The sequence below is a fragment of the Pseudopodoces humilis genome, chromosome 20 (assembly GCF_049639895.1).
Source record: "Pseudopodoces humilis isolate 2021_Gansu_Grassland_sample_001 chromosome 20, ASM4963989v1, whole genome shotgun sequence".
Taxonomy (NCBI): domain Eukaryota; kingdom Metazoa; phylum Chordata; class Aves; order Passeriformes; family Paridae; genus Pseudopodoces; species Pseudopodoces humilis.
The window spans coordinates 3,669,125-3,683,769 of NC_142219.1; the positions used below are offsets into that span (position 1 = coordinate 3,669,125).

The 14,645-nt window shown below is 52.0% G+C and overlaps 2 protein-coding genes across 6 annotated transcripts in view; one reads left to right on the forward strand and one right to left on the reverse strand.

Moving 5' to 3' along the window:
• The first annotated feature begins 11 nt into the window (after positions 1-11).
• On the forward strand, positions 12-7,617 carry TRAFD1 (TRAF-type zinc finger domain containing 1). Of its 2 annotated transcripts, none has more exons than XM_014254012.2 (11): positions 12-353; positions 1,686-1,821; positions 1,893-1,946; positions 3,013-3,268; positions 4,031-4,294; positions 4,677-4,750; positions 4,918-5,133; positions 5,926-6,052; positions 6,259-6,550; positions 6,937-7,009; positions 7,126-7,617. In XM_014254012.2, exons 1-11 carry the CDS (start codon positions 304-306, stop codon positions 7,165-7,167), a joined length of 1,584 nt encoding a protein of 527 aa, XP_014109487.2. In that variant the 5' UTR covers positions 12-303; the 3' UTR covers positions 7,168-7,617. The 2 variants fall into 2 exon arrangements, with proteins under 2 accessions (XP_014109487.2, XP_014109488.2); XM_014254013.2 differs by lacking the exon at positions 12-353 and adding an exon at positions 392-781.
• Positions 7,618-8,394: 777 nt separating this feature from the next.
• The window catches only part of HECTD4 (HECT domain E3 ubiquitin protein ligase 4), a 64,254-nt gene continuing 58,003 nt past the window's right edge, over positions 8,395-14,645 (reverse strand). For all 4 annotated transcript variants that reach the window (XM_014253785.2, XM_088065220.1, XM_014253787.2 and 1 more), the window contains exons 71-76: positions 14,165-14,268; positions 13,109-13,330; positions 12,588-12,754; positions 12,009-12,204; positions 11,492-11,714; positions 8,395-11,010 (exon numbers count right to left, since the gene is read on the reverse strand). In XM_014253785.2, coding sequence (XP_014109260.2) covers positions 10,874-11,010; positions 11,492-11,714; positions 12,009-12,204; positions 12,588-12,754; positions 13,109-13,330; positions 14,165-14,268 — 1,049 coding nt within the window. In that variant the 3' untranslated portion in view covers positions 8,395-10,873. The remainder of the gene's footprint in view (positions 11,011-11,491; positions 11,715-12,008; positions 12,205-12,587; positions 12,755-13,108; positions 13,331-14,164; positions 14,269-14,645) is intronic.

Sequence of the window (14,645 nt, forward strand, 5' to 3'; positions counted from 1 at the left end):
GGCAACGGCGAACGGGCCGGCGGGGCGGGGCCGGCGCGGGCAGCGGGCCCCGGCGGGCGCCCGCAGCGACACCCGCCACCGACCTCAGCTGACCCGGGACACCGACACCCATCCGGGCCGCCGCACCGGAGATCGCCAGCCGGCACCTTCAACCGAGCCTCAGCAGGCCGGGGGAGCCCGCACCGGCACCCCCCCCCACCCATCCCCGCAGGGCCGCGCGTTCTCCGGTGCCTCCCGGCGCTGCTCCCGCCGGGCCCGGAGCTCGGGGCTGTGAGGGAAGCGGGCCCGGCACTGCACGGAGCCATGGCCATCGCCGCCGTGCCCGCGGCCGAGTCCCGGCTCTGCGGCAACTGGTAAGGCCGGGCCGGGGCCGGTGAGGGCCAGGCCGGGGCCAGGGGTCGCTGAGGGCCGGGGTCGCTGAGGGCCGGGGTCGCTGAGGGCTGGACTCGGTGTGTCCGAGCCCACCCCGCCGGTACATCGGGGCACAGCTCCTTGGGATGCTGTGAAATACCGGAGACGACCGGACGGCCTTTCTGTAAGCGTTTGTGCGTCAGATTTCCCTTCTTAGTAGGGGACTAAACAGAAACCGAAATCGGATCAAAAGCCAGGCTCGGTTTTCAGTGAGATCCGCACAAAGTACACGATCCAAGTTTTTCTTCAGCAGTTCCGTGGCTCAGGAGCAGAAATATAAAAATAGGATCGGTAGGCAGTGTTGTTGCGGAAGTTTTTCTCTTTGATTACACCTCTCTGCAGAGCCCCAGCGTTGGTAATCCAGTGGCTGGTAAGGAGTCACAAATTTTCTCTCGAATACAAGCAGCTAAAATTAACTTTTTTTTTTGTAGTTGTTTTTCCCCAAGAGACATCAGAATCCAGACAGTTTCTTGCAACATCAGCCTGCTTTGTTTGGTCTGCGCAGTTCTGTCTCTGCTGTTGGGCTTTGTTGCTTTGCCAGGCTTTTGGCTGGCTGGGATCTGGCAGGGGAGAGAGCTGAACAGCTGTGGGTTTTAGCAAACAAAATGTTATAAATTAATGTAGGTGTTTTCAAGGTGGATTTCTTGGAAAGGGCATGATCCATGTAGAAATGATGCTGCCTGTTTGAGGCAGGAGTAAGGACTGAGCTCCAGGTGCCTCAGTTCCTATTGTGTTTGGTTTCAAGACAGAAAATGAGCATCTTAGAAATGAGGTGAGTTGGAGCAATGTTGTTACTGCTGTGGAAGGTGCCCCTGTGAGCTTTAAGGTCCCTTCTCACCCAAACCATTCCATGGTTCCATTAATCTGGAACAGGATCTGTCAGGTATAAAAAATATGGGTTTGACTGCTTTCCAAAGCACTGTTTGTTTGACCTCTCAGAGCCAAGTTATTTTCAGGGGGAAACTTTTATCTTCTCAGACTAATTTATTAACTTGAAACCTGTCAGTAACTTGTTTGTGCTGCAAGATTTGCTTTTCACATAAGGAAATAAATCCACCTGGATATTATCTTAATGCAGTGTGACTTTTGTGTGTTAAATACATTAATATCCACCTGTGCTGGAACCTTGAGGCCTGGCTGGGCCTTTCTCTACTCTCTTTAAACCATGAATTCACTGAAATCTTTCTTAGCATTATTTTTTTTGTTGTGAACAAGTGCTTGGATTTGTTGTCGGTGTCAGTTTCTGCTCGGTAACCTCAGCGACTTTCTCACAGCAAAAAGGATATTCCTGCAGTCAATTTTATCATCCACGAAATCCACTGTAGAAGAAACATTGAAATATGCCCTTACTGCAGCGACTCCATCCCAAAGTCTGAGATGAAGAACCACATTGAGTCTGAGCATGTGCAGGTGAGAGACATCTCTGCTCTGAAACCGCTCATTTCTGTGGTGATTAATCTAACGAGCTCTGTTTGCTGTAGGTCACCTGCAAGTGTAGGATGAAGATGGAAAACAGCCTCCTGAAGGATCACGAGGTTGGTGGATTTTACAGTATTGAACCCTTGGGGGATGCTGTGGTGTTCCACTGATTCCAGAGCCTTTCTGTCAGGCAACACCTGGATTCCAGCCTGGGGCTTGTGCATCCTTTTGTTGAGTGATGCTTCCTGAACTCACAGCCTCTCGGAGAAGGGATTGGAAACTGCCTTAAAGTCCTGGAGCCACTCAGGGCTTCTTATCAAAGGGGTATCTGTGAAAACTGGTGATTTTTTTTTTGTCCTTGTCAGTTGTAAAATAGCTATCTAAAATATGATTGACTTGACTTTTTTGCATTCCTTTACTGTTTCATGTTTCTGCTGGAGCCACTATGTGACTTTTAATAACTCAATCTGTCCAAACAGACTTTAAAAATAGCCTGTAAAATAAACTAAAATAGGCCAGAGTGGGATTTTCTGAGTTCTGAATCCAGTTGGCTGCTGTCACAGACAATCTTGTTATAAATGTCATCCCTTCCCTCCCTGTGGGCTCCTTTAGAGACAGCTCTGGAACTGCCACCTCAGCCTGCTGATTGCTGAGGGAAAAAGGATTTTCTTTGGAAATCTGTCCAGTTCTAAACCCTGGGAGCAGCTAATCCTGTCTGTGTGTGCGTGGTGCTTTTGGATTGTAAAGCAAATGGTGATGTTTTATTAGTGCAGGTTGTTTATTAATGCAGCATCTGGAAATATCACATATTTTATCTATTTTTAACCCCTTTTGAAGGACACCTCACCCGTTGTTCAGTGCGGGGTACAGAGCGAGTCCAAGCAGCTCTTGTTGAGCAGTGGATGAGCTGTAAGCCCATTCCCTAAAAACCAGTGTGGATTTCAGCTGTGCTCATGGAATGCAACTGGATTTTGGGTTGTATCTAAAACCCAAATCAGATTTAAAATCACATCCCGAGTGAGGAGCTTCAGCTGCCAACTCCACCACGTTGTTGTTGCCTTCCCACGTTGTCGCTTACTCCAGGTTATTCCTTTGGATGTGGCTGAGGACACAACAGAGAGCTCCAAAGCTGAGAAAGCTCAGCGTTCCACACGGGAAGGGTAACCCTGTGTGTTTTCCCAGGCGTCCTCGTGCCCGCTGCGCCCTGTGCTCTGCCAGTTCTGTGACATCCAGCTGGCCTTCAACAAACTCCAGGAGCACGAGCTCTACTGCGGGGCCAGGACCGAGCCCTGCGGGCGCTGCGGCCGCAACGTCCTGGTCAGGGAGCTCAAGGAGCATCCCCGGCTCTGTGGGACAGAGGAGAGGGTGGACAAGGGCAGCGGGACAGCTCCAGGATTCGGGAATGAGGATGGAGGCGTGAGGAGCCGGCAGGGAGCAGGTACTGGGGATGGGCTTGGGAAGAGACAGAGGAGGGGGAAAGGAGATTTAGCGCTGCTCTGGGACTCAGCTCCAGGGACAGAACCCTTAAGGGACAGAACCACACAGACAGAACCCTTAGGGGACACAGCTCCAGGGACAGACCCTTAAAGGACAGAACCCTTAAGGGACAAAACCCCAGGGACAGAACCCTTAAAGGACAAAATCCCAGGGACAGAACCCTTAAGGGACACAGCTCCAGGGACAGATCCCTTAAAGACAGAATCTTAAGGGACAGAACCCCTAAGGATGAGAACCTTAAGGGAACAGCACAAATCAAAATCTTTTTTGAAGAAATCACAAGTGAGAAAAAGTGGACAAAGGAAGAAGAACTGGCTGCTCATTTTGCAGCTGGTCCAGGTGTGAGGTTTTGTGATTCCTTTCTGTGAAAATACAGGATAGTGAATGCTCCAGAGGCTGGGAATGTTTACCCATGGGATGAGGTGTAAGACAGGAGTGCTGAGGTGCCTGGCATAAAAGCCCAGTTGCTTCCTTTTTTTTTTTTTTTTTTTTGTCTCAAAGTACCTGGCTTAAAAATGAAACTGGAATTGTTTCCTGCCTGTATTTTGGGCCATGATTTTTCTCCATCCTCCTGGATCTGGTAGAGGTGCTCTTGGCACCTCTGAACTCTAGGAGAGTCCACATATGGAACCCTGGGGCTGAGTCTGATGTCCAGAGGGCCCATTTGATGTTCTCCCAAATTTACAGTATTTCTCTTTCGAAGGGGATGAGCTAGAGAGACCTGAAGTCCTTCATTCCCAACTTCCTGAAGACTGGGACGGTGACCTGGACTATGTGTTGGCTCTCAGCCTGCAAAGTGAGAATAATCCTCACCATAATACTGCAGCTGATGATCCCAGGGATTTCTGGGAATACGACTACACCAAAGAGCCTGGACAATCTGCCCATGGTGATGGAACAGACCTGTCCAACATCATCTCCTGTGACTCTCCAGAGTCCTTTGGCACATCAAACCACAGCAAAATAGGTATAAACACTGTTGTGGTGGGATTTATCCTTAAATTTGAGGGGAAGGGAAAAGGAAAAATTTGATTTGGAATGTTAAAGATTATGTAGGTTTTTTAAAAGGTCAAAATCAGTTATTTTGAGACCCTAAAGCAAAGCAGCAAGTGAAGAAATAAAAGCTTATTAAAAGTAGTGGGTCTCTGACCTTGGTGTATGGTGGGAGCCCAGGGGGGGAACAAGGTGCTCGTGGAAGTAAAAATGGTGGGAAGGAGGATCTGGGGGAAACCTGGAGTGCAGCTTGTTCTGAGAGGAGAAATGGCACCAAAGGGTTTAATGATGCAGCAGGAGGTGTCTTCATCAGGCTCCACAGAGGATGTAATCCTTAATCCTTCCTTCTCTTGCAGATGAGGAGATGATCATGTTGCCCTGCGAGTTCTGCGAGGAGCTGTGTCCTGCTGAAGATCTGATCCTTCACCAGGTCTGGGACTTCCCTGTGTCTTGGGGTTTGCAGTGAAGATTTTTCTGTGGCTGTCACTGAAAAGGGTGTGGGTGACATTGGGAGAACTCTGGCTCTTTGCCAAGGAAAATGGTTTTCAATGCCCACCTGGCTCGTCAGGTGATTTTTCTGTGTTGTTTGTGTAACAGACAGGGTGTAACCCAGCAAGTGCCTTTGCCTCGTTCAGCAAGAGAAGTTCTTCTCCAATTCCATGGGAGTACAGTGGTCTGCGAGCTGGGAGGTCCAACAGCCACAGGAGTGTCCCTTCATCCCAGCCCCAAGCTGTCCAGGCAGAAGGAGACCTCATGATTCCGTGTGAATTCTGTGGCATCCAGCTGGAAGAGGAGATTCTCTTTCATCACCAGGTACTGAACAGGACAGGGTCTGTTGGGCCACATCCCATCGTGTGGCACGTTTCAGGAGTTTAGGGAAATGTCCACACAAAGCCCTGGGATCTGTGTGAAGGGTTGTGCCACGCTGAGGCTCCTCCTGAAAAGTACTGGATTAATTTGAAAGCTCTTGTCATGAAACTAAACAAAAGGGACTGAAGTTGCACAATCAGAATATTTGAGTCATGCAGAAAATGAAGTTGAGCCCTGGGTGAGTCAGCTGAGGGGAGAAAGGAGCACAAGGGTAAAACTGGGTGGGAGGGGAAGCCCGGGGAGTGCTGTGCCCAGGGAAGAGTCCTGTGGGATCTGCTGCTGTTACAGACAAGATGGGAGAATGCTGAGCTCACCCATTCTCGGTGTCACGGTTCATTCACGTTCTTAGTCCAACAAACTGCTGAAGCTGGCATTGGGTTGGCTGTTCTGGGCCTCTCCTGTCCTGGGGGACAGCAAAATCAGTGTTCTGGGAATGAGCTCAGAGCTTATCCCAGAATCCCAGAATGGTTTGGGTTGGAAGGGATGTTGAAGCCCATCCCACCCCGGGCCATGGCCAGGGACACCTTCCAGTAGCCCAGGCTGCTCCAGTCCAACATGACAGGGGGATGTAACTGGATGAGCTTTAGGACTGCTCTCCACCTAAACCATGCTGGGATTCCATGATAACAATTCCCTGCTCGCCTTGATGTCCCCAAGCGCTGCTGCTCCAGTGTTTCCCCAGGAATTTTCACCCGAGTGAGCTTCACTTGACCAGCACTGTGTGTTCTGCTGCAGCACCACTGCGACCTGCGCCCTGCCAGCCCCACAGGTGACATTCCAGCTCGGGAGCTGCCGGCTCCTCAGCCCCACGGGGACGGATGGGAATCGCCGGAGCCGGCTCGGCGGCGGATCCGGCACCAAGGTGTGGGCAGAGCACAGCCTGAGCTCCCCCGTGCTTGCACTGAGGCCGTGCTGTTACCCTGCTGCATCTCAAAAATCTTCCATCCTGTGCTCTTGCTCTGGGTTTAGGGAGGGAGGATTAAATCACTGGAACTGTGTCCCTGGGGATGGACAGGGGTTGTTCCTGATGCTGAAGTTGCTGTTAAGCTCCACGTGCTGTCCCTGCAGGCGATGTGGCTCCTTGGCACGCAGAAGGCTTTGGGAAGCTGGGGCTGCGCCCTGCTGCAGGGAGCAGGCTGAGGACGGAGGTGGCCAAGGCCGGGAACGAGGCGTTGTCCCCTCCAGGGAGAGCCGGGGACGCTCCGGCCGCGCGGGGGAAGCCCGGGAGGGGGAGTGGCAGCGAGGGGACACCGAAGGACAGAGGTGACTCTGGGACAGCACCCCGGGCAAGACCTGCTCAGCACTTGCAGGCAGAAACCTTCACTTCCAGCTCCTCCAGAGCTCCTCCAGCCCAGCCAAGGTAACGCCTTTGTCTTCTGGTCCATTCCGCTTCTTACGGTGCAAATCTGGATCCCCTTGGCTTTGCCTGCAGCTGAAAGGGTTTTCAGAGGCTTTCAGATTCACCCAGTTGAATTTGGCTGGTGTTTGTCTGAGTTTTAAACAACAAATTTAGGTTTTTACCTCGAGATAGAACAGACCCACTGGACACTGGGATAAAACGTAGGATAAGGCCTCATTACCTGTCCATGGGAGTGATCTGCTCTCACCTGGGCCCTGAACAGGAGCTGGTTCTGTCTGGGCCGGGGTCAGAGGAGGCACAAGGAGGCAGAGGCTCCCTGCTGTGTTGCCCTGTGTTTATCCAGCACGGGTGGCTTTGCCTCCTCTGAAGGTGTCCCTGTCCCGCAGCTCCGGCGCCGCGGGAGGAAGGAGCCTGGGGCTGGCAGGCGGGAGCAGCGGCCTCCGGCGCCGGAGCTCCAAGGTGAGGCTGCAGGGGCAGCTCCTGCTGCTTTTGCCAGGACAAGGAGCTGCTTTTCACATCCCTCCCTTATGAACTCGTATTGGAAAACAGCATTTTTCTTTTCCTCCTCCCCTAAGGCAAAAGCGCAGGGCCCAGCAGCCGGACACCCGGAGGAGTGAGCCCGAGGAAAACGTGGAGCGCCCGGCCCTGTTCCCAGGCTCTGCCGGACTTGTCGGTCCAAGCGCAAGCAAATTCTGACATTGAGCTTCAGTTTTTAGGCAGTGACCATTTTCTAAATCTCTCTTTTTAATCTGTGAGAGCAAAGTTCAGGTTTTTATGTTTCTGATGGCCTCAAGCACCACCCCCAAGGCATCAAATTGAGTCTCACCTTGGGCCCCACCTGAGTTCTGTGTCCGTGTGGGCTCCTTGTGCTGCTCTGCGATGGGATTTGTGCCACCCCAAGCTCTGGGTGTGTCCTGGCCTGGAATGTTCTGGCACAGCCGGTGCTCCAGACCTGTCCCTCACACAGCAGGGTGAGGGTTGGGGCTCCAAGGCTCCTCAGTGCTGCATTTTCAAGTTAAAAGCTTTTCAAGTTCCTTGGAATAAAATTTCTCTGATGCTGTCCCAAACGGTTGTGCGGTGGCCTCTGTCCCCTGGGGTGACACGGGACCACAGCCCCTGGCTCCCCCTTGGGAGGATCCATTCCCTGCCGTTACTCCCTGCCCTGGCTTCTGTTGGAATCCCTGGGATTTTGGGAAGTGGAGCAGGTCCTGGGTAGCCCTGTGAGCATCAGCCTCATTAAGGAGGTGCAGCAGATGGCACTGGCAGGGATAATTGGCCACTCTGGGGCAGGGTCGTTACCCAGGCCTTGTCTCAGGTACCAGCTCCATCCCACTGGAACAGGCAGAGCCCAACCGTGGCTGGAGGGAACTTCCTCCTAAAATAAAGACATTTTACAGACGCTCCCACCAAATGTGTTTATTTAGACAAGAAAAGAAGAAGTAAGATATTTAAAAACAGGGGGACACCAAACCTCTGTTCTTCCCATTCCTGGGGCGAAGGGCTGTGGGAAGCTCAGGGAATGGGAGCTGGTCCCTGAGGTTTGGGATGGATAATGGGGTGCCATGGGTCACAAATCATTAAATATGACAAATAATTAATGACTGAGGTGGCAGAGCCTGTGCTGTGCCTCAGGCACAAGGAAAATCCCAGAGGAACAAACTCAGCTTCCCTTTGGTACAAAATCCTTACGTTTTGTTCCAAGTACACAAAAACAACGCAGAAAAATGGGATTTCGAGAGAGAAGCTGCAGCTCCCTTTCTCCCCCTTCTCCTCCCCTGGCTCAGGCAGCTCCAGCAGCAGATCCCATTCCCTGCAGCCCCAAAGAAGGACACGAACACCTCCAGGGATGTTAAGAATCTCCTTTATGCAGGTGTACACTCGATGGCCAAGAGCACTTACAGGTTAATGCCGTGTATGGAACCGAGATGGACACACACCAAGCTAGAACTAATACCCAGCTCCAGAGCTTTTCCATTGTTTAGTATAATTTTACATTCTGAATGAATATATATTAAAAAAAATAATAATCATCACAAACCAATCTTTGCTTCGACAAACAAGCCTAGTACAGACAATGTCAAGTTCATTTAAAGCACGAGGAATTAAGGATGATTAGAAAAGCTTTAATTAAAAGGCCATTTGAGCCACAGCTGAGGTGCTGCAGCACTTCCTTCCCAGGAGCATGGAATTAAAATAAAAAAAAAACCAAAAAACCCCAAAAAACTCCCACAATTCCTCTTGTGGGGGCTCATCCTGTTCTCCAGAACAAACCAAAGTCGATGGAAGTTGGTTATCGGTGCGACATTTGTCCTGTAGAAGAAGCTTCATTTACACCTCCAGGTGCAAACGGCAGCGACGAGAAGTTCGTTATTTGTAATCATAAATAATTAACTGTAATAAATACGGATCAAGTAACGTTCCAGCACGCGCCCGGGGCCGGGTGCAGGTGCGCTCCACTCGGATGCGCTTCCCAAAGGAGCGCACGCACAGTAGCAGCAGTTTCTTACTCACAGCTGGAACTGGAGCCTTGGGAACCGCTGGCACACGGAGCCCTCCGGGATGGCCCCTCGGAGTTTTGGGGCTGGAGCCCAGAGAGAGCCCAGAGAGAGCCCAGAGAGAGCCCAGAGAGAGCCCAGGCCGGGGCCACAGCTCTGCCGTGGAATCCAGCCGGCGTTGCCCACGTTTCCGGTCTGGGATCGCGCGTCCCGACGGGAACAAACCGGCTCCGAGCCGCCCCTTCGGCTTCGTTTTCCCTCGGTCTTTGTAAACTCCAGGTTCCCGCTTGCTCCGAGTGGTTTCTGGGCTACATAAACGCTTCTACCAGGAAATGGACGAGATTGGAGAGTAAATATTCTTCCTACATGGATCTGTTCCCTGGACAGGGCAATATGCACGGGGAGGGTAACAGCTTCCTAACCACGGGGTTGGGAGACTCCGGATGCCGACGACTACCTACGACTGCTGCACACACATTCCCATTCCCACTCGCTCATCCAGGAACAAGGACACCCATCCCAAACTCACACCGCCTCTCCCGCATCGCACGCACTCAGCGTTCCCACTATTCACAATAATGTACAATAAATACATCTGGGATTCCCGGGAGCTGCTCCACGGGACACCGAGCTGAAGGTTCGGTCACCTCCCAGGCAGCACCGACCGATTCCGGGATGGTCTCTTCCTCAGAATTCAGGATCCAAGGGATCAGCAAAGCTGGAATGTCCCAGAAATCCTGGTGAGGGATGAGACACCTGTGGAGGGGCCGCTCTGAACCACCCAGAACATTCCACAGAACACCAGGGAAACGTGGAGCTGTTCCTGCTCCGCAGTCGGCTCCCAGCTTTCCACACAAAACAGGAACTTTATCTTCCAATGGGTGACTTCTTCCTCCTGCCAGGTGTCAGAGGTTTTTAGGATAATTTGCTCTTGGATCAAAGATTTTTGAGTACAAAAAATGAGTTCCAGGTGTTTGAGCACCCCCTGGTTGTTCTGAGAGCTCATTGGGAAATGGGATAAAGTCCCGGATTTTCGGGATGGACTGTGGTATCTTACACCCTTCGGAGAGAAGCTGTTTTGTTCTGCTCGTGTTTTAATTACAATAAATTATTTTGTTGCTAAGCAAAGCAGACATTCAAGAACATCTAGGGCAGGAACCCAATGGACTCACGGCCCTTTCACTGTTCTTTTGGAAATTTTCCCAAAAGTGTTGAGCTGAACCCTCCAGTTCCCTGTGGCAGCCCCCGTGTGCTTGGTCAGAGTTTAAAAAAATTTCAAGGAAAGTGGTGGAAAGGTGGAAAAGCAGTTTGGCAGCAAAATTCCTGCTTCAAACCTCAAGCAAGTGCCACAAATCCCGCCTGTGCTCTGCTCCTGCCCACGCAGTGATTCCCTCCCCACACCCAAAATTGGCATTTTTGTACTCAAAAACCTGTCAGGGGAGAGCGACCCACGAGCCTTCCCCCACCAAGGGCTCCCGGCCTCGGAATGCCCTCCCTGCCAGCGGTGTTTGCACGGGGCAGACCGTTGTGGATTACAAAATTAGAAATGTACAGGTGGAAAGGTTTTTTTTTTTTCCCCAAATTAAATTATACACAAACCGGTCTTTACTAAACTATCCTACAAATATTCCACAAACAAGGCAGCAAAAAGAACCAGTCCACCACAAAGTCTACGAATACAAAATGGAAGTCGTCTTCCGGGAATTACTGTAACAGGAAGGGAAATAAATTATCCCCCAGCTCATCCCACGGGAGGCGCTGGGTGGGAACTGAAGGGGTTCCACTGGGCAGAGTCACGGAGTCACCTCCAGGCGTTCCCTGCTCCTGCTCAGCCGCTGAGCGGATCCTCCCGGTAGTGGATGGCGTAACGGAGCTTTTCCAGCATGATGTCCAGCGAGGAATACTGCGGGAGCTTGATCATGAACATGCACGTCTCCACTCGGATGTACCGGGAATCCGGGGAACCTGCGCGACAGCCAGGGGTTAAAACTCAACCCAACGCTTCCCTTCCTGAGGGGACCCAAAATCCAATCCCTGCCTCTTGGGGGTCTTTTCAGTCAGAAATATTGGCATCGTGACAATATTTTTCCAATAGTTTAATGATTTTAAAAGCATTTTAGACAAGTAGCGAAAGTCTCTCTGCATCTGTGTAGGGCTAAGTTTCAGTTGTGGAATCCCACAACAGTTTGGGTTGGAAGGGATCCTACAGCTCCTCCAGTTCCACTCTCCCACCATGGGCAGGGAGCCTTCCACTGCATGCAGTTCAAGTTTTACGTGAAATTTCATTCTGACATCATTTAAACACCAATTCTCTCCTTATTTCCCCTCATAACCCCCTGCCCCTCTTTGTCAGTGTTCACTAAATCCCAGTGAGAGGGGGGCTGAGGCTGGGACAGAGCTGGGAGCAGAACCAGCTCCTTTCCCTCAGGAAGCGGCCGTTCCGTACCTGCAGCGCCGTCGGGGGGAGCGATTTTCATGGGATAGGGGGGGACGTGGGCGGTGTCGGGGCCGCCGTCCTTGCAGGGGCAGGTGAAGGGGATCCTCTCCTGGTTACAGGCAAACTTGATGAACTTGCAGAGCTCCTCCTGCGTGAACATCTCCAGGGCGCTCCAGAAGAACTCGATGTGCTGGTCGGTCTCCATCAGTCCCACCTGGTACATGGTGTGTGCCTGAGGGGACAGGGACACGTGTCCACTGCTGCTCTGCCCCCTCCCCTCAGCAATCTTCCCCACTACACTTCAAAATAAAGGAAGTTCAAACTCTTACTTCCCTCTGCACAAGCCCCACCCTGTTATTTCCTGAATCCAGTGAAATCTTAATAAACTTCCTTGGGGGCAAAGGCAGTGTCCAAGCAGTGTCCCAAGGATGTCCTGGCTGTACCAGAAGCAGAAGATTCTCCCCTCTCCCACCTTCCCATGGGAGGATCCCCCTCTCTGTGTCCCACAGGAGCGTGGCCAAAGCACCTTGAGGAATTCCAGGTTGATGTAGGGAAGGCCACAGGTCCTCAGCTCCATCTCCAGGGGGGTGAGTGTGGTCAGGAGCTGCAGGGGGATGATGGAGCCCAGCCCTGCCCTCACTGCTGTCATGCACTCCGGGGTCTGCAGCTCCCGCATCCGCAGGCTCCGGATGGCGGCCGCGTACACGTCCTTGTTCTCCCACCTGCAGGGCCAGAGATCTGGGATGAGGGAGGAACACCTGGGAGAGCCCTCGTGCCCCACCCCGTGTTTCACATGGAGAGATCCTCATCTGGAATAATCCAGAGTTAGCAATACACACTCTGCATTCCGATGCTTCCCAGTTAATTCTGCTGTCCTCTGCTTTCTCCTCCCACCTGCCCATCCCTCACAACTGGGACCAGCTGCTCCTCTATCTCTTACAGAGCCAAACAGCCCCAGTGATCCCAAGTTCTGCCAACTTCTCACCAAGCAAAGCTTTCCCAGATCATTCCAACTTGCTACAAAAGCACCTCTGGAGAGGCCGTGCTTGGAGAACGATTCCAGAGATATTCTGTGCCACACCCTGCCTGGAAGGCTGCTCCTTACCCCACAGGGATGTGCCTGCCCCTGGGACACAGCTCCACCTCCTCCCCAGTGAGGCTCAGGTAGGTGAATTTGCAGCAGGGTTTGTTGGGGCAGTCGGGGCTCTCTGTTGCCAGGTGCTGGGAGGCGATTTCGGCACACAGAGCTTCCAGCTCCGTCTCGTCACTGATCTGTCGTGGAACAAGGACAAGGACCTGGTCACCAGCGTGGCACTGCCTCCTCACAGGTGTCCCCACAACAACAGGGACTCACTCCAACACAAAAAATCCTGCTGTGGGTGTTCTGGTCTGCCTTAGCAATTCCAGTTAATGTTTCAGAAGCCGGAATTCCACCGTGCCCGGCAGCAGGGGAGAGTGGGAAACTTCTCCAAGGCAACAGGATGTAAAATCCTGCATCCAAGAGGAATCAACTCATCTCCAACCCTGCTTCCATGAAAACCACCTGGCAGCCACCAGCGAGGGCAGGCAGCAATGTGCCGTGGGGGAATCCTGAGGAAAAGGAGGGAAGAGGGAAAAGGGACCTACATTTTCAAATTTTTTGACGTAGTTGTAGGTGAGGATGTCAGCTTCCTGCAGATCCAGGTCAGGATCCAGGGGCTCTCCCACCAGGGTCTTCCAGAAGGAGGGCAGGAGGTCCAGGGGCAGAGGAACATCGGCTCGGATGGCGATGCCCAGGAGCTGCCCGAAGAAATGGAACAGCTGCTCCTCGGCGTAGGTGATGGGGCTGGGGGTCAGGATGTACTTCCCCTGGGGGGAAAAGAGGGCACACAGGGCAGGATTGACCAGCTGCCCACAGCCTGAGGGGCTGTGTGTTAGCAGGCCTGTGGAAGTGCTCCTGACTGGAACAGGAAGGATCGTGTTCAGTTGGATACCAAAGGATCAGCACAGCAGGAGTCCCTGGACTCCTCATCACCTCCCGATCAAATCAACCCCAGAAAGTTGGTTCCCATTTTGCCAAGTGTTGATCAACGCTCAGAATTTTCTGGACTTGTTACATCAGTTTGATATCCAAGTCCTTCAGTTCTGGGATGTTTCTGAGGCTGGATTTGCAGAGCCAAGTTTGCTACACAGTTGGTTTTTAACTGAGGGAACCGAGTGGTTTCCTACCCCAAGAATATTCCCAGGAAGGAATTACTGAGAATTCTTTGGACCATCAGCTTTATCTTGTTTCTAGAGAACATTTACTACACAAAGTAAGACACTAAATAGCATGGATGGAGCATCTTGGCAACGTGACACATCTTTCTGGTGCCATTCCTGGAGTAAGGCCACAGAATAAAAATTGATGGAATTTCACCAGTTTGGGACAGACACAACTGAACCTCCCTCACTCTGAACGCTGCCCAGGAGTTTTAACTCTGCTCTCTTTTATTCCCTTGGCTCCTTCCCCGAGTTCCTGCTGCACACAAGAGGTGCAACATGGGATTCACCAACTTCCAGCTCTCCCAGGATGTGGGACCTGCTTGGTTTCACGGATCTGAGGCTTCTCTCTGCACCTCTGACCAAATGTGTCCCACTCCCGTTCAAACCCAGCATTCAAAAAGAGAAAAACCCCTCATTTTTGGCCTTGGGATCTCACACCTTGTTCTTATTGACAGCAGAGCTGGGGCACAGCAGGAGCAGGGAGAGGGAGGAGCTCTGGAGCTCTTTACACACTTGCCAAAGGAAGTGACGGAAAGATCCACCTGGAAAAGAGAGAGGGAGAACAATGAAAATATTCCTTTTTTCCCAGCCGAATTCTCAAGTGCTGCTTTGCTTTCCAGCACGCCAAGAACAGCAGGAATGTTTGCTCCAACAGCTGGTCTGCAAACGGGATTTGGTGCTGCATTAGGAGGTGGATGGGGCTGTCCTACAACAATGGAGATGATGCTCCAGGGATCAGCACAGCTGCTGAGCCACAGCCATAACATTTATCTCCTCATAAACACTGTCAGTACCACCACAGCCCTTCAAAAGACAAGAATTCCCCCTGGGAGAAGGCCCCATGGAGCCCTGGCTCAGCTCACTTCTTTTACCCCTCAGACAGGTAACAGGAGCTGTGTTCTGGGCTCTCTGGCTCCAT